At 34.6% G+C, this 19,064-nt stretch overlaps 1 protein-coding gene across 2 annotated transcripts; it reads left to right on the top strand.

The window, feature by feature from the left end:
• The first annotated feature begins 3,562 nt into the window (after positions 1 to 3,562).
• LOC133171822 (zinc finger protein ZFAT-like) lies at positions 3,563 to 19,064 on the top strand. 2 transcript variants are annotated; one of them, XM_061306619.1, is made up of 15 exons: positions 3,563 to 3,776; positions 4,085 to 4,255; positions 7,146 to 7,247; positions 8,066 to 8,200; positions 9,010 to 9,546; positions 9,782 to 10,549; positions 10,800 to 11,243; positions 11,347 to 11,569; positions 11,747 to 11,871; positions 12,475 to 12,754; positions 13,187 to 13,403; positions 13,988 to 14,134; positions 14,375 to 14,486; positions 15,379 to 15,458; positions 18,543 to 19,064. In XM_061306619.1, the coding sequence occupies exons 1-15, from the start codon at positions 3,602 to 3,604 to the stop codon at positions 18,852 to 18,854; spliced, it is 3,828 nt and encodes a 1,275-aa protein (XP_061162603.1). In that variant the 5' UTR covers positions 3,563 to 3,601; the 3' UTR covers positions 18,855 to 19,064. The 2 variants fall into 2 exon arrangements, with proteins under 2 accessions (XP_061162603.1, XP_061162602.1); XM_061306618.1 differs by having other exon boundaries at positions 10,794 to 11,243.

The following is a 19,064-nucleotide window of genomic DNA, read 5'->3' as shown; positions in this document are numbered from 1 at the left end:
CTCATTTATCACAATTGTAGTATATAAGTATAATGTTCAAAATTTAAATTGAGGGAAATAGAAATTATCATAATTAATGTAGAAAAATGATTAGTTTTAATTAATAGTTATAACAATTTTCCACTTATATCCGAAATACTTATTTTGAGTTGTCATTCCTTATTAGACGCCGTTTTTTCAAGCCGCCATTACAGACGTAAATTTTACACCCTCTCTGGCCTCGGTGGTTAGTAACAGTCCATTGGTGAGTATTTTTTGTTGTTTAAATTTACTCAAATTTTTTCGGTGAGAAGATGTAGCATGTAATGCAGAACATAGTATATTGCTGACTCCATTTCAAAGTTGAGTTGATGTTCACGTACGTACACAAAGTTTCGCATTTATCTTAAATTTGTAATACGTCTGCTTTAGCTTTTGGCAATTTGATTCTTTTTATATGGATTTGGATGCACACATCGATTATTTAAAGGCCCGTTTCAATGGTCGATGAGACACTGCTTTTCTCCCTTTTTGTAGGGGAGATCAACACACACACAACACACATATACAAATATTTTTAAGGAGTTTCTGTACTGCAAACTAAAGAGTACTAGGCCTAATGTATTTAAGTGATCTGTCCTTAGAATTAAGATCTAAAATAAGAATAAATTTTGTACAGTGTATTGCACTGATCGAAAGATCCCGGGGATATATTGTTTTTGTCCTGTCTGTCTGTTTATCTGTTTGTCTGTCTGTCTGTTGTCAACTTTAACCTTGCGCATAACTTTTGATTGGTTGGAGCTATGACTTTCATATTTCACATGTGTATTCCTTGTGACAAGATCTTTCTTTGGGTACCATCATATTTGACCTTTTGACATTGACCTTGGAGTTTGACCCACTTTTGCAAAATTTTATGAGACTTTAACTTTGGCCATAACTTTTGAACAGTTGGTGCTTGGGGTTTCAAACTTCACATGTGTATTCCTTGTGACAAGACCTTCCTCTGGATGTCAACCTCTTTGACCCTTTGACCTTGACCTAGGAGTTTGACCTACTTTTGAAAAACTTTAACTTTGGCCTTAACTTTTGAACGGTTGGAGCTAGGGCTTTCATACTTCACAAATGTAATCTTTGTGACAAGACCTTTCTTTGGATACCAACCACTTTGACCTTATGACGTTGACCTAGGAGTTTGACCTACTTTTGAAAAACTGTAACCTTGGCCATTACTTTTGAATGATTGATGCTAGGGCTTTCATACTTCACATATGTAATCCTTGTGACATCACCTTCCTTTGGATACCAACCACTTTGACCCTTTGACCTTGACATAGGTGTTTGACCTACTTTCGAAAAACTTTAACCTTGGCTATAACTTTTGAATGGTTGGTGGTAGGGCTTTCATACTTCACATATGTAATCTTTGTGACAAGACCTTCCTTTGGATACCAACAACTTTGACCTTGATGTTTTACCTATTTTTAAAAAACTTTAACCTTCACCATAACTTTGGGTACCAACATTTTTTATCTTTTGGCCTGGATTTTGCCTTGCATTTGAGAAACTTTAACCTTCGCCATAAGCTGCCATACGGGGGCATTAGTGATTCACAAACACATCTTGTTTTTTGTTGGGAAATGGCTGGGAGGGACCTTATCTTGCAACCTTTTGTTGAAAATGAAATAAATAAACTCAATGTTTTAATACACACTTAAATTTGTACAAAAAAATTCTATGTAAAAAATATATATTTTTCAGTGGATCTTGAAAGTACAGAAACTGGTAGGTATACCTGGTAGAAAAGATATTTTAACTGGTGGACGTCAGATATGTGGGGGCCCCCAGAAAATTAATTGGCGGCCGTCAAATAATATGTTTTTTCTTACCTCAGGCATCTACCAGCTTCTGTATGAAAGCAATTCTCTTTTGAAATCTAATTTTACCATGAATTGTATCTTTTATATTAAGAAACTCTTACTTATTTTATAACAATATTTAGTTGGAAATTGTTAAAAAAAATCAAAGAAAAAAAAAATGAAAAGTGTGTTTTGCTTATAGATAAGCTCAGAAATTTATTTTGATTAAAATTAAAGCTTAAAATCAGCAAGTCAGCTCTTTATTGATGCATAATGCAAATATTTAAAATATCTAATTTAAATTTGAAAGTGCAAATATTAAAAAAATCTATGGATTATTGAATTAATCTGTGTTTAATGTCCATCTCCCCCCCCCCCCCCCCCCCAATAAAAAATTATTTTAAAAAATAGAGATTCAATCTATTTACTTTTTGTGTTTTTATTGTTTTTAAATTTCAAAACTTGATATGTTGTTTCAGCCTTCTGTAAGAAAAATTTTGATACCAATGTTGATGTCATCTATACTGGTACATGTAAATTTAGAGCTGTGTACAACAGTGACTACTGAAAAAGCTCTACTGGTCAGACCAGAAGAGCTAGCTTATGTGATAGTAACTTGGTGTCTGTTGTCTGTCTGTAAACTATTTTCCAAAATGTTATACTCCTCCTACAGTTTTCATCTGATTTCAATATAACTTAGAACACTACTGACTAGTAGTAGACAAAGATACATAATATATTCTATATATATATATTGTTTTTTTTTTTATTTTGAAGAGCAGTATAACCATGGTTACTAAAAATAGAAATTTCTGTGAAATTCTTTCGAAACGCAACTTTTCCTACAGTTTTAGTCTAATTTCACTGTAACCTGGTACATAAACAGACTACACTAAGATACATTATTCTCTTTATTGATTTGGATTTCCTTGAAGGGTTTTGCCATTGTTACTAAAAGTAAAAATTTCTCTCCTACAGTTTCAGTCCAATTTCAGTGTAACTTGTTACACAAGTAGATTTCACTAAAATACATAATTCTATATATCAGTTTTTGATTTTGATGTATGGTGTTAATGTTGCCATGGTTATAAAAATACATATTTCTGTGAATATGCTTCTCCTCCAACAGTTTTATCTGATTTCAGTATAACCTGGTACACATGCTACACTAAGATACATAATTCTATATATTGGTTTTTGATTTTATTGAACAGTTTTGCCATGGTTACTAAAAATAGAAATTTCTGTAATTTTTTTTGAAAAATGCTTCTCCTCCTACAGTTTCAGTCTGATTTCAGTATAACTTTGTACACAGGTAGATTACACTAAGTTGCATAATTCTATTTATCAGTTTAATTTTGTTGAAGTGTTGCCATGGTTACTAAAAATAGAAATTTCTGTGAAATTCTTTCCAAATGCTACTCTTCTTACAATTTCAGTCCAATTTCAGTGTAACTTGGTACACAAGTAGACTACATTATGGTATATAATTCTGTTTATCAGTTTTGAATTTGTTGAAGTGTTGATATGGTTACTAAAATTAGAAGTTTCTGTGAATTTCTTTTCAAAATGCACACAATCAGGTTCTGTGCAATATTTTCCCTTCTTTATGGATTGATCATCTCTAACTATCTTAGATAGGTGACCTATTGTAAAGACTTGTCAAATAAATGCAGTGATGTACGTGTCACTTTTTCTTTTCTTTTTCCTTTCAGAAATGAAAGTTTGATGAAATATAAAAAAAACCAGTACCTTTAATCACCATGGATACATTTATCTGTGGATCATGTCAGATGACCTTCAATGACATAGAACAATTTGTTATCCACAAAAAAGATTGCAATGTTAATCTTTTGCCCCCAACAAGTCAGCCAGAAACACAGAGTGGTCAACAAGTTGAGAATGAAAATGTTGGCCATGTAGTAGTTTCAACAGCAGGTTTGTTCTGTTAAATAGAAGTTGAGAGTGAAAATGTTGGCCATGTAGTAGTTTCAACAGCAGGTTTGTTCTGTTAAATAGAAGTTGAGAATGAAAATGTTGGCCATGTAGTAGCTTCAACAGCTGGTTTGTTCTGTTAAATAGACGTTACCGTAGAATAATTGTTATTTTTTACTTCATTTTTAAATTTTATCTAATTTTATATATTTTATAAATTTATGTACATTCTGTAAAAGCATTGCTTTAATAATGCAATTTAGTCATATTATACAGCATGTTTACTAAAGTTCACAATGTAATATTCTTAGATTCCAATGCTGAGGACCAGGTGATGGCATTTCCCGAGGGAAGCCGCGTGGTCACCACAGAGGTGGTAGATTCTGTGACTGGAGAACAGCAGACCGTCATCATTATACAACCTGCCCCAGGATCTGAGATGCCAGGGTCACAAGGGGTCACTCTAGATGGTCAGACTCCAGGTAAGAGAAAACTTCTAATAATGTCTGAAATGATTTGTATGTACATTAATTAATAATACAGGTAGATTTATAAAACAAAAATATAAATGGATTAATTACTTTTCATACTGTTCCATATTTATATCAATGTCAGCCTAAAAATAAAAAAGGGACATTTTGAATGAATATATAACCTTTCATTCGTTGTCTGTCTATTATTTTCACCTAAATCGCTAGACCAATTTAAACCAAATTTACCACAAAGCATCCTTCGTTGAAAAGGGATTCAAGTTTATTTAACTAAAGGACCATGTCCTTTTTAAAGGGAGATAATCAAGGAAAGATGAAACTCATGTGAAATTTTTTCTGGCAAAGTGTAGATTCAAAATTTTTTTTTTTTTTGAATCATGGCTCCCATAGGTAGAGTTGGGATCACAATGAGGCATCAAAGATTTGCATGGAAAATATAGGAAAACAAGATGTGTTTGTGAAAACTGATGCCCTTACATCTTCGCTAGCCAAGGGCTTCTGATACGCTACTCTCCTCATAAGCCCTTGGCATACAGTGTTAAAAAAAGTTAGGATTTATTTCTCAAGTTGTGATTGGAGTTGATCGACATCGTTCGACCAATCAGCAATTGTTTTTTGTAAATAAAGACACTTGTGTTCGGGATATATCTTGACTCTTTAATATCGGTAATGTAAAACGTAGGTAAACAATGATCCATAAGATAACATGCCATTCTATGAATAGCAATATGGTGTCATCCAATTTCTAAAGCAACGTGCAAAATATGTGATTAAGAATCTATACTGAAGATGTAGATTTGCATTTTTACATGTTTAAATAACAAATTAACATAACTCAATACCTTCTTGTTAATTATTCTTTGAAAACAAAATTAAATACGCTTTTTATTTCTGTCGATGTCACAATCTGTGCGTATCTGGTAAGAATCATGATCACGTGACAAAAACAATCCCGTCTTTTGTCAGCACCATATGCAAAGGTAGCAAAGATGATGCCCTTATAGCGAAGGTTAAACTTTCTCAAACACAAATCAAATATGTTGGTACCCAAAGTAAGGTCTTGTCTCGAGGAATATACCTGTGAAGTATGAAAGCCCTAGCAGCTAGGGCTGTGTATTGAGCAAAAAATTCAATACGATACGATACAATATTTTATAATGTGATATCTGATATATTGGATTCTTTAACAAGTCTATCAAAAAAGTCTTATAAATCATTTACTGCATAAATTTCATAAAAACTAATTGTTTTATAACCCATTTCAAAAGTCTTGTCTCACTGTCTCTACAACTTACACTTCAAATTCAAACTTTTAATGACTGTAGAACAACATGTTAAAATAAAATTGTATATGTTTTTTGTAATATTTATCTAAGATGTGCTATCTCCTTAATGATTATATCATTATTGATCAATTTTAATTCAGAACAGTGAAAATATAACCTTTGGTGATTGAAATTCCCAACTTTTTCACAGAATTATGAGAAAATCTGCCTGTCCGATACGTATTGGAAGTTATTTTTTCGATACGATACATTCTTAAATATCGATACGTATCGATGTATCAATATATTGATACAGCCATTGAAAAGGTGAAAGTTTTTCAAAAGTAAGTCAAACATTAAGGTCAAAGTCAAATGGTCAAAATTAATGGTGCCCACAGACAGGCCTTCTCACAGACATACACATGTGAAATATGAAAGCCCTAGCACTAAGCATTCAAAACTTATGGCCAAGGTTAAAGTTTTTCAAAAGTAGGTCAAACTCCAAGGTCAAGGTCAAAGGGTCAAATTTATTGATATCCAAAGAAAGGTCTCGTCACAAGGATTACATATCTGAAATATGAAAGCCCTTAGGGGTAGCACCAACCATTCAAAAGTTATGGCCAAGGTTAAAGTTTAAAAGTAGGTCAAACTCCTAGGTCAAGGCAAAAGGGTCAAAGTTGTTGGTATCCAAAGGAAGGTCTTTTCACAAGGATTACACATTTGAAGTATGAAAGCCTTAGCACCAAATGTTCATAAGTTATGGCCAAGGTTAAAGTTAGGTAAAATTTTGCAAAACTGGATCAAACTCCAAGGTCAAATATGGTGGTACCCAAAGGAAGGCCTTATCACAAGGAATACACATGTGAAATATGAAAGCCATAGCTCCAACCAATCAAAAGTTATGAGCAAGGTTAAAGTTTTTGCTGACGAACAGACAGATGGATGGACAGACAGGACAAAAACTGTATGCCCCCAAATCTTCGATTATGGGGGCATAAAATCTTCATGAAATCTTCCTTTTAAGAACTAGTGCTTATTCATTAGTCATGAATATTAACATGCAAGCATATTGGGTAGTGCAGATTCAAAATTTGTTTAAATCATTTTCCCATGGATTGGATGGGTCTGCAGTAGGAGATCAAAATTTTACATGGGAATAAAATCTTCAAGAAGCTTCTTCTCAAAAACAGCAGGACCATGACTAGTCACATTTTATATTCAAGCATTTTCAGGTAGTGTAGATTCAAGTTAGTTCAAATTATGGGCTGATGGGTAGAATGAGGTTTAAGTAGAGGATGAAATTTTTAGGTTGTATATAGAAAAAAATCTTTTTTAAAATTTTCCTTTGAGTAATGGCAAAATACTCTGAAGAACAGCAGCATAACGATGATCAGGTGAGCAATGTGGCCCATGAGTCTCTTGTTTTTTAAAATCAGTTTGATGCCTTACCTGTATCTTTGATAAAGATATACATGTTACATTCGAGTTGAAAACTTTTGCTTGAAATTTGAAAATACATGCCTTGGCTTTTTTCAGATTCTAATATATGAACCTTATAATCAAATTTAAAAACAAAAATTGAATGTTTTAATATTTTTTAGGAGTATTATTTTCAGGTTCAGGAAAAAAGAGAGGTCGACCTAAAAAGGAAAAACAAACGGATTCAATTCCAGTAGCAAAGGTGCAGAAAGTGGAAAAACCTTCAGTTCCAGAAATGGGTACATGCATAACCAGAATAATTAAAACAAATACAACTCCAAGATTTTTTTTTTCATTCCCATTTAGAAATAACATGTATATTGAAAGTTGGAAATTACAAGAAGAAAAATGATGCCTCTGACTAGGGCTGGGTATTGGCTAGAGATTTCGTATTGCGATATTTTTAACTGTACTGCGATATGTATTGCAATATTTTCAACAAAAATATCGTCTGCATTTTACTTTGTTTATAGTAATGTCATCCGCATTTTTTACTTCAATAGATAAATTTACATGCTTGATTATTCTGATGACGACAATCTCTGGTTGAAACCGGTCAACAAAATAAATTTACTGCTGCATTCTCACAAAGTATTGGTGATCTGTTTTATATCTTTAAGTTTACAACTTTAGGTACAGACCCTATTGAATACCTTTCGGTATCCACACGTGAGAATCTCCCGCAATTTTAACCTCAAGGTGTTGGTCTCCAGTTTTTCTTTGTATTGTAAAAATTTAAAGGGTATATTCTTATTATATTAACTTCTTTTTACATGTAGAATATACCTTACTTTGATAAATAACCAATTAAAGATATCTTGTTCATTGAATTACCATTAAGCAAATTACTGTTTTATAACATGATCGCAAACCTTTCTGACAACTTTTCTTTATATTTTATGATAGAATTCCTGAGTCCAAGCATTTTGCTGGTATATCTGTATTACAAAAACGTATTGCAATACAAGATTTTGTGTCAACATACCGCAATATATTGGAATATCAGTATTATTGCCCAGCCCTACCTCTAACTTTAGTGACAACACTTTTCTTTCAGGTGCTGATGGTAAACTTTACTGTAAAGCTTGTAAAAAGTCTTTCCACAAGGAGAGATTTTTTAAGACACACAGATGCATGCCAACAACAGACTATGTTGACATCACAAAGAAGAGTGTTCTCACTGTGGAATATGGTAAGTCAATTCAAGTTTTATTAAATTAAGAAAATGACAATATTGTTGTGGAAGACATATCAAACAATAATAATTAAAATTGTTATGTTTAACATGTTAAAGTTTAATAAACATTTACAGGATGGTTTTTATACATGTAAAAGGCACAATGAATAATTGTTGTACATGTCAAAATTAAATGTTCTGGGGCAAACTAAGTTGTATTTAATATTGGATAGCATCAAAAACCTTTCCTGCTGTGTGCCTAGCTTACACTTTCATCTTTGATCTGCCGCTTCAAACTGTTTGAGACCCAAATCTAGATTGTGACCTACATGACATCATATGTTAGTTGCACTTTCAAAATGCAATCTAAATAGTGCAATTTTTTTTTAACTAAAGGCATTGTAGAGTAGAAGCATTTTATTTTTGTTTCTTTTAAGCTCTCTGTAAGAACTAAATCTTCACTGATGTACAGCTATTCGCCGTTATCACACGGAATTGTGGCATCAAAACAATTCTTGGAAATTTCACACAAAAAATTTGCTGGAGGAATGTATGAATTTCCTATATTCTAACCACAAGCCCTTATATCGCTTTAAAAAATTAAGGTGTTAAAATATCTTTTTTATACACCCCAATTTTTTTAAAGTCGGATTTAAGCCTGTGGTTCTAACATGTATGTCTAAAGAACTCACTTTGCAAGTTTGCAAGCAGTGCTTTGTGCTGCTCATTGCATTTGCTAATATATTGGCCATTTACTGTACATTTGCTTATAGCAGGTATATGTATGGGATGATAATTAATGTATGGTTTAATTGTAAATGTAGGTGAGAATGAGGAAGCAGTGTCAGCTTCAGAAGATGAAGAATTAGACAATGATGAAGACAAGGATTTCAGAGTCAGTGACTACAAACTGAAGGATGCAGAGGAAGAGGAAGACAATGAATTAGAGGAGGATGGTGATGAAGAAGAAAGAGGGGAAGGTAAACCAAAGAAAAAGCGAAGATCTTACAAAGTCAGGATGGATGCTGATGGTGATGAGAACAAAGGGGCTCGTCCAACGGATCAAATTGGAGACGTTCCTATATTTAGAACGGAGGCTGAGAAGTCTCTTTTTGAGCAGAGCTTAAATGTAGATCTGAGTTTTGTGGACAATCTTTTTCGACAGCATATGATTGAGCAGGATTTAAATGATAAAGCTCCCGTGGCATCTCGTATGACAACCAACACACTGAGTCTGTACTCTTGTAACATGTGTGATAAAATCTTTAAGACTTTGTCTCACATGAGATTGCATTGCTTGACTCACACTGATTCTAAGCCATTCAAGTGCCCAAAGTGTCCCTACAGAAGTAATGGAAAAGGTAATACATATACATGTACATAGTATAATGAAAAATGATTTTGGAAAATAAAGTGTATTTTAAATGCATTTAAGATTTGGAACAGACCTCTGTAATATTGATTCTTCCATCTTTAATTAACTATACATATATTTTTCTTCATGTTAATGTGCACACATACTGATATGAAATTGGTATTAAATATAATTACAAATTGTATATGTACATGTATTATGATTTTCTTTGTTGAATTTAGGAAACCTCTACACACACATGAGGAAACACACAGGGCAGTATTTCCGATGTAAGTTTTGTGACTTCAAGTCTGTGAACAAAAGCCATGTTCTGGAACATGAGGCTGTACATAGCAATGTAAGACACCAGTGTGATCTCTGCAAGAAAGACTACAACACTTTAAAGTCCCTCATTAATCATATCAGAAAGTATCATAAAAACAGCCCTAAGGGTGAGGAGTACCTGTCCTCCTTTCTTCAGGGTGGTCGCCAAAGGGGTGCAACAGTTATTCATCAATGCCATGTGTGTAACAGAAAATTCAAAAAGAAGATAGACAGAGATCGTCACCTGTATGTACATGATATCAAGGATATCCCAACTATTCAGATGTGTTCACTTTGTGATTATACAGCCAGTCGGAAAGTTTATCTGGAAAAACATTTTCAGAAGCACCGGGTCATTTACAGATGTGTGAAGTGTGAAGAGAAATTCCTGAGTACCATTCGTCTAATTGACCACCTCACCAACACACATTTACAAGATGATGCCACTACTAAGTGGGAAAGCATGTTTGAAGAATGTATCAACAACAGCTTGTATCTCCCTGAGCCTGATGAGATGCTGAGCTCAGCCGAGAAAGAGCTGGTCAGTCTCCCTGCTGAGCTATCTCAGACCGATCTGGAGGGCAAGGCCAAGGTGGAGGTGGAACAAGTACCAGGGGAGACAACTGGAACTATTGAGGCAGTGCAGGGTGGGCAGGATCTTCCAATGTCTGAAACAGAGGGGCAGAGTAAGAATTTTATAATGTTAAAACACCTGTGAATTTCTTTGGAAATAGTAAAAAAATACAAGTACATGTACTGAATATTTTCTTTCTTTACAATACATGTATTTTAATTTGTTACAAACAGTAGGGAAATATTTGACACAAAATCTAAATACATATATATTACTATTGGACATATTTTTTCTGTAAGTTTCTAAGAATTTAGATAATTAGGGATCTGTAAATGTGCTTGATTTTACAACTCCAGATGTAGATGAAGTAAAACCTGAGGTAACACCATCTGTGGAGGAAGGGAATATCAAAACCGAGGAAAAGGACGATGAACAAATTGAAGACAATGACCTCCTAACTTCTGATCCTCAGTCTTCCTCAAAAAATGAAAACGCTTCATCCCAAGCTGAGGAAGCTCACCTTCCTCTTGCAGATCAGGAAAGTAGCACAGTTAATGAAAATGAGGACACTGTTTTGTCCTCTACTGAGGAAACTGGTGGAACATCAATTGAAGAGAATGTCCTCGAGATTCCAAAGGAGGAGAAATTAGATTCTGCAGACCTCATCAAAACCTTAGGGTACCGTCCTCTAACCCTGCAGGTATTTCACAAAATGAGGGAGACATTTGGGCACGAAGAATGTGAATACTGCGGAAAGTTGTATTACAACAAAATGGACTACGATCAGCATGTCAGAACACATACAGGTACAAGATGTAATGGAAGATACGTGTACTTAGCAAACTGACTGGATATCCTGTCAGTTAGAATGTTTTCTGACTAATCAACCAATTGAATATTCATTTTCAGGGGACAACCCATATCCATGCTCTATTTGTGGATACCGTGCCTTATCAAGGGATAGTCTGCAGTCTCACAAGGCTACGGAGCATGAAAAGTTGTCTTTCCCTTGTAAGGAGTGTGAGTTTACAGCCAACAGTCGGTCACAGTTGTGGAATCACAGCCTCAAACATTCTGGTTTTGGAGAAGACATGGGCATTGAGTGCCCTGAATGTCAACAAAAACTGCCAAGGTAGGGAAAAATAAATGTAGCAGCAGAAATTACCTATTATACATGGGAGATGTTATGAGTGCTCTCCCTTGGCAAAATTTGAAAACTCTTTGAGAAGTTATTGAAAATGGTGAATTGAAAAGATTTTTTTCTTTGTTTTTCATTTGCAATAGAGAAATATCTGACTTTTCTTTCCAGTTGGACATTGTTTAAAGACCATGTTAGCGAGGCTCATCCTGACAGCAAGAACAAAGAACTGAACAAGTTGCATATTTATGCAGGCTTAGAGAGCTCCCCCAAACACAAGGTTCAGGGGAAAATTGGTAAGACTGAAGGCTTGTAACACTAAGATTGAATTTTTTTATACTGTTGTTTGAATTCTATAATAATATCACTGCTTTTCACTTTTCATCATTAATGTACTGTAAAATCACATATTTTTGTGGGGTCAAATTTTTGTGATTTGAGGAAAAAATATGGGTTTGTGGGGATTGGATTTCGTGGGTGAAGAATTGTTGAGTAGTTATGTATATGACATTAATTTTATATTTGATGGTGGACATGAATTCGTGGGTCTCCTTATACCTTGAAAACAACGAAAATTAAACCCCCATGAAAATTAGTGATTTCTCGGTAACTGAAATAGATTGTATTTTTCTTCTTGAAGGGTTATGTATTTGTTTAAATTTAGTTATGTATATGACATTAATTTTATATTTGATGGTGGACATGAATTCGTGGGTCTCCTTATACCTTGAAAACAACGAAAATTAAACCCCCATGAAAATTAGTGATTTCACGGTAACTGAAATAGATTGTATTTTTCTTCTTGAAGGGTTATGTAATTGTTTAAATTTTAAAGATTTTGTTGTGCATAACTATTAATATATGGGTATATGCACTACATGTAAAAATTAACATTCTAGGCCGCCGAAGTTACAAGTGTCCATACTGTGATAAAATGTTCTTCCGTGCAAACTCAGAACTGCAAAAACACATCTGGATTCACGAGGGAGTGAAGCCATTTAAATGTCCTTTGTGTCCCCATGCCTGTAGGAGTAAGAACAACCTACAAGCTCACATGTTAAGACATTCCAATGAGAAACCCTACACCTGCACAGACTGTAACAAAGCCTACAAATCAAAAACAGCGCTACGGTGGCATGTCAGGTCCCATAAATCAGGAAGACTCTTCAAGTGTAGCAAGTAAGGAATTTATATTTTCAAGACTTCTCTTTATAGACTCTTAGATGCAAGTCTATAATAAGTGTTTAGCAATTTATTCATTTTTTCTTCTTGCTAGAGAGAAATTATGTAGTGGCCAATTCTTTATTAACTAAACAAATTTGGACATTCATGAAACAGCCAGTACTGCTTGTGAAAAACTGCTTTTGACTACAGAATGTGTCATAACCCCATCAAATCCACCACACCCCCTTACCCCCTTTCCAAATTAAAAAGATCTGTTATATCAATTGTTTGTTCAGCATTTGTTTTCCCATCAATTTACATGACAGAATATTACACAGTATAAAATTATTTGGCATTTCAATATCAACATAGGCTTAAAATTCTCATATGTTTAAAAATCAAATATCATTTAACCATCATTGTATGCATGCTGACATTTTTCTTAAGGTGTCCTTATGAGGCAACTCAGGCAGCCCACTTGAGACGCCACATGGAAATTCACAATGTCATCAAGAAGTATGCCTGCCAGCACTGTAGCTACACAGCAAATACTCTGAGTTATCTAAAGGTCCACCACACAAGGAGTCACAAAGGAGTGCCCTACAAAAATGTAGATGTTCCTGTGGTAGAAGAGACAGGACATGATTCTACTGGGGCATCTCAGGTAGGTTTTACTGCCAAACTCAATAAATATTTTACTGAAAATGAATATATACGTGTACATTAATTGATTCAAGTATTAACCACATTTGCAAGCATGCATTTGCAATCTTTTTTTTTTTTTGATGATGGCATTTGTATAAAGACACATAATAGACAACTCTTTATCATGCATCAATTTAGGTTGAAAAATAAGATCAGTTACAACCATTTAAGAATTAATCCAATCAAACATCTCTCATATGCTTTCTGGTACATGTACATGTACAGTATATGTATCTTCCTAAAGTGTCATGTAATAAGTGCTTTTATTTTATATTTCAAAGTATTTTGTTGAAAAACTTACAAGTTATGAGGATTTTTGTGGAAGCCAATCAGAAACATGAACATGTAGATGAACTCAGTTTGAGTTCATGCTAAATCAGTGAAATCATCTTGTGAAGATATACATGTACATGTAAGTGCATGCACATCTACTTGTAGATTTCGTCTTCACTGGATGATCACTTGCAGACAAAAACAAAGTACCAGAGAAGAATCACTGTTTTGAGAAACATAACAATAACTGTGAAAAACATCATTTTTCAGGTTTACAGATGTTTAAGCTGTGACTACTTGTTTGGAAACTTGACAGATCTAAAGAGACATTTAAAGATCAGACATCATCTGACACTCACAAATTTTGCTGGATTGGATGGAGATAAATCAACTACCATAACAAATCTGACAGAACCAGTAAGGAAAAACCATCAATTCTCTCCCTTAAACTCACCTGAGACAAAGGGTTAAGTCTGACAAAATTGTGTCCAGAATAATTTTTTTATCACCACATTTTTGCATAGAAGTACATGTTCTTGTAATGTAAAAGTGAATGGTTCCACTTCATACATATAGTTGTTCAGCCACAAATATCCATGTAATCGATAATCTAGATACGCTTGAAATAAATTATCCATTTCCTATAAACAATTTCAGGTGACATCATTTCCAGAAGAGAGTTCCACTACTGGTATGATGACAGAGGTAGGCCAGGACAGTGCTGTACCAGAAATCAATGAGGTCCATACTGTAGATGCCTCAGCAACAGGTATAACACTGCAAATTTATATTTTCTTATATTTTCTCTGATAAGAAAAATAACTCCCACCAGGAAAAATACCTATTTCCTTTATAAAATTGTCAAATTTAAAAGGCTTTTCTTAAAAATAAAAATCCCTCACAAAGTATACCAAAATTGTGTGCATTTTATTTAAAAATAAGATTTCAAAATCATTATTGCAAAAGAAGCTTTAAACAACTGCTCACTGAAGAGTTCAAATTACATGCTAGTTTTATGCAGCTCGAGTGATCTGCCCGTATATTTAAAATGGAATGAACAGAAATGCACGGAGAATGACGCACCTGATTAGATCAAGTATTTTTAACATTATTAGACCAAGAGAGAGTATTTTGAAACATTATTTGCCTGTATTTTGCCAATGTTACAAGTAAACAAGTGATTTCTGTTCCCTAAAACTTCATTATTTTTTAACAATTTTCCTATGGCAGGTAAAATGAACTAAATTTCTATTCTCCTTCGACCCCCCCCCCCCCCCCCAACCTCTGCCCTTCTGTTACTATAATCCAACTATTCGCATCATCTTTTTTTTCGCAATTTGCAGTTTGAAATCAATCTGCGACAATTAATTTTCACAACCTAGAAAACATCCTCTAGAATTAATAATAACAAAATGGTTTGTGGCAATAAATATTCCCGAATTAAGGAAGGTCGCGAAACTGGTGGATATCTATCTCGCACGAAAAATAGTGTACAGTATTATGCATTGCTTGTTAGATCTGTTGGCCATATTTAAATTTATTGAAACTTGACAAGTTGATAAGCTTATCAAAATCAATATATAATTATCAATCATATATTTTCATGTTTCTAAACTATATGAAATACAACTTTTAATGAAGTTTCTTCTAACTGTTTTTAGAGATAGATTCCTCAAATTTGGATGCGAAAACTGCCTCAGCTGTCAATATTTTACAACAGATATTTGGAATGTCACAACAGGTAGGCTAACAATCTCCATACAAGAAAGTGAAATTTCATCCTCATATTTTCATATCAAGCTTTCTTATTGAACAATCTCCTCCATACAAGAAAGTTAAAGTTTTTGCTTATATTTTCATATCAGACTTTTAATACACAAACATGTGCATGTTTATGTATTATAAAATACATGTATATTGAACATACATAATCATATTTAGTGCCTCTCATGTTGCTTCTTGTTTGCTACATACCAATATATGATTACAAGAGGCCCATGGGCCACATCGCTCACCTGAGCACATTGGCTAGGCAAAAGCACAATCAGTTCAGTATTGAAAAGAAGGGGGGGGGCTTGAATTTTAAACTACCTGATGATGCTTCCATGTCAATATAACAAATGGCTTTGTTGTACTTGAGAAGATTTTTTTTAAAAAATTCCCATGTATTCCTTTGTAAAAATTTGATCCCTCATTGTGGCTCCTCCCTATCCCAGGGGTCATCATTTGAACAAACTTGAATCTACACTACCTGAGGATGCTTCCATATCAATATGACTAAACATAGCTTTTCTGTTCTTGAGAAGAAATATTTTTTCTATATGTTCTTATGTAAAACTTTCCATCCCCCATTGGGCCCCATCCTACCCCTGGGGGTCATCATTTGAACAAAATTGAATCCACACTACCTGAGGATGCTTCCTTATCAATATGACTTAACATAGCTTTTCTGTTCTTCAGAAGAAGATATTTTCCTTTATATTTCTATGTAAAACTTTGATCCTTCATTGTGGCTCTGCCCTACCCCCGGGGGTCATGGTTTGAACAAACTTGAATCTACACTACCTGAGGATGCTTCCATATCAATGTGACTAAACATAGCTTTTCTGTTCTTGAGAAGAAATATTTTTTCTATATGTTCTTATGTAAAACTTTCCTTCCCCCATTGGGCCCCACCCTACCCCTGGGGGTCATCATTTGAACAAAATTGAATCTACTCTACCTGAGGATGCTTCCATATCAAAATGACTAATCATGGTTTGCAGTTCTTCAGAAGAAGATATTTTCCTTTATATTTCTATGTAAAACTTTGATCCTTCATTGTGGCCCCCGGGGGTCATGGTTTGAACAAACTTGAATCTACACTACCTGAGGATGCTTCCATATAAATATGACTCATCATGACTTTGCTGTTCTTGAGAAGAAGATTTTTAAAGATTTTTCCTTTATATTTCTATGTAAAACTTTGATCCTCCATTGCGGCCCCGCCCTACCCCGGGGGCCATGGTTTGATCAAATTTGAATCTACACTACCTGAGGATGCTTCCATATAAATATGACTCATCATGGCTTGCTGTTCTTGAGAAGAAGATTTTTAAAGATTTTTTCTATACATTTCTATGTAAAACTTTGATCCTTCATTGTGGCCCCGCCCTACCCCCGGGGGTCATGATTTGAACAAACTTGAATCTACACTACCTGAGGATGCTTCCATATAAATATGACTCAACATGTCTTTGCTGTTCTTGAGAAGAAGATTTTTAAAGGTTTTTCCTATATATTTCTATGTAAAACTTTGATCCTCCATTTAGGCCCCGCCCTACCCCTGGGGGTCATGATTTGAACAAACTTGAATCTACACTACCTGAGGATGCTTCTATATTAATATGACTCATTATGGATTTGCTGTTCTTGAGAAGAAGATTTTTAAAGGTTTTTCCTATATATTTCTATGTAAAACTTTGATCCTCCATTGTGGCCCCGCCCTACCCCCGGGGGTCATGATTTGAACAAACTTGAATCTACACTACCTGAGGATGCTTCTATATTAATATGACTCATTATGGATTTGCTGTTCTTGAGAAGAAGATTTTTTAAGGTTTTTCCTATATATTTCTATGTAAAACTTTGATCCTCCATTGTGGCCCCGCCCTACCCCCGGGGGTCATGATTTGAACAAAATTGAATATACACTACCTGAGGATGCTTCTATATTAATATGACTCATTATGGCTTTGCTGTTCTTGAGAAGAAGATTTTTAAAGGTTTTTCCTACATATTTCTATGTAAAACTTTGATCCTCCATTGTGGCCCCGCCCTACCCCCGGGGGTCATGATTTGAACAAACTTGAATCTACACTACCTGAGGATGCTTCTATATTAATATGACTCATTATGGCTTTGCTGTTCTTGAGAAGAAGATTTTTAAAGGTTTTTCCTATATATTTCTATGTAAAACTTTGATCCTCCATTGTGGCCCCGCCCTACCCCCGGGGGTCATGATTTGAACAAACTTGAATCTACACTACCTGAAGATGCTTCCATATAAATATGACTCAACATATCTTTGCTGTTCTTGAGAAGAAGATTTTTAAAGGTTTTTCCTACATATTTCTATGTAAAACTTTGATCCTCCATTGTGGCCCCGCCCTACCCCCGGGGGTCATGATTTGAACAAACTTGAATCTACACTACCTGAGGATGCTTCCACATGAGTTTCATCTTTCCTGGCCCTGTGGTTCTTGAGAAGAAGATTTTTAAAAGATGCTATTAATTTTTCACTAATTCTTTAGTATCTCCCCTTGAAAAAGGACATGGCCCTTCATTTTAACAAATTTGAATCTCCTTCACCCAAGGATACTTTGTGGCAAGTTTGGTTGAAATTGGCCCAGTGGTTCTTGAGAAGAAGTCGAAAATGTTAAAAGTTTACAGACAGACAGACAGACAGACAGACAGACAGACAGACAGACAGACAGACAGACAGACAGACAGACGGACAGACAGACAGACGGACGCCGGACAAAAAGTGATCAGAAAAGCTCACTTGAGCCTTCGGCTCAGGTGAGCTAAAAACTAATACACAATGTTGTTCAAACTTAAGTGTGCTAATATATAATTGTGCTAATCAGTTAAGATGACAATTGTGCTAAATTTTGAGTGTGCTAACTTAAGTATGATTGCAGTACATATTGCTTTAACAAAGCAGTTACCCACAGTGCAAAAATGTACTGCCTTATTTATACATGTATACAGTGCATGTTCTGGAGAAATAGATTTTTTTTTGGATGTAGTTCAAGCCTAGTGACTTGCTTGTTTTACTCTCTAGAATTCTGGTGGACCACAACAATTCACCATACAGTCTGAATCAGGAGAGGTAATGACTGTTAATCCAGAAACTATTATAGTCCAAGAAGGTGGGGAACAAGTCTTAGTAACTGACGGGAACCAGCCAGAAAATGGACACCAGCAATACGTTATCCAGTATGTCAACCAGGATCAAATAGAGAACTCCATGGTGGAGATTCAGACCATTCAAGATGTTCAACATTTCCAGACTATTGAACAAGAAATCATTCATTCCATGGAAGCCCAACCTCTTGGGGACAATGTTGTTGAGCAGCAAATAGTGCAGAGCTGATATTAATCATTCCTTTTAAATTCATTTTAAAAATTCCCTATTATGGAGGATATTATAATTATTATTTATGACAACAAACAGATCTAGACTTAAGTATAATCATCAATATCAGTGGATCTTTGGCTATGAAAGAAAATTCCTTGTAAATTTTTTGACAACAGCCAAAAACCATTGTGATCTTTCTCTGATGATGAATAAAAAAATGTAAGG

The sequence above is a fragment of the Saccostrea echinata genome, unplaced genomic scaffold (assembly GCF_033153115.1).
Source record: "Saccostrea echinata isolate AGI-Se365-2 ecotype Australia unplaced genomic scaffold, CSIRO_AGI_Sech_v1 ptg000054l, whole genome shotgun sequence".
NCBI classification, from domain to species: domain Eukaryota; kingdom Metazoa; phylum Mollusca; class Bivalvia; order Ostreida; family Ostreidae; genus Saccostrea; species Saccostrea echinata.
This window is presented reverse-complemented; position numbering and strand designations above follow the sequence as displayed.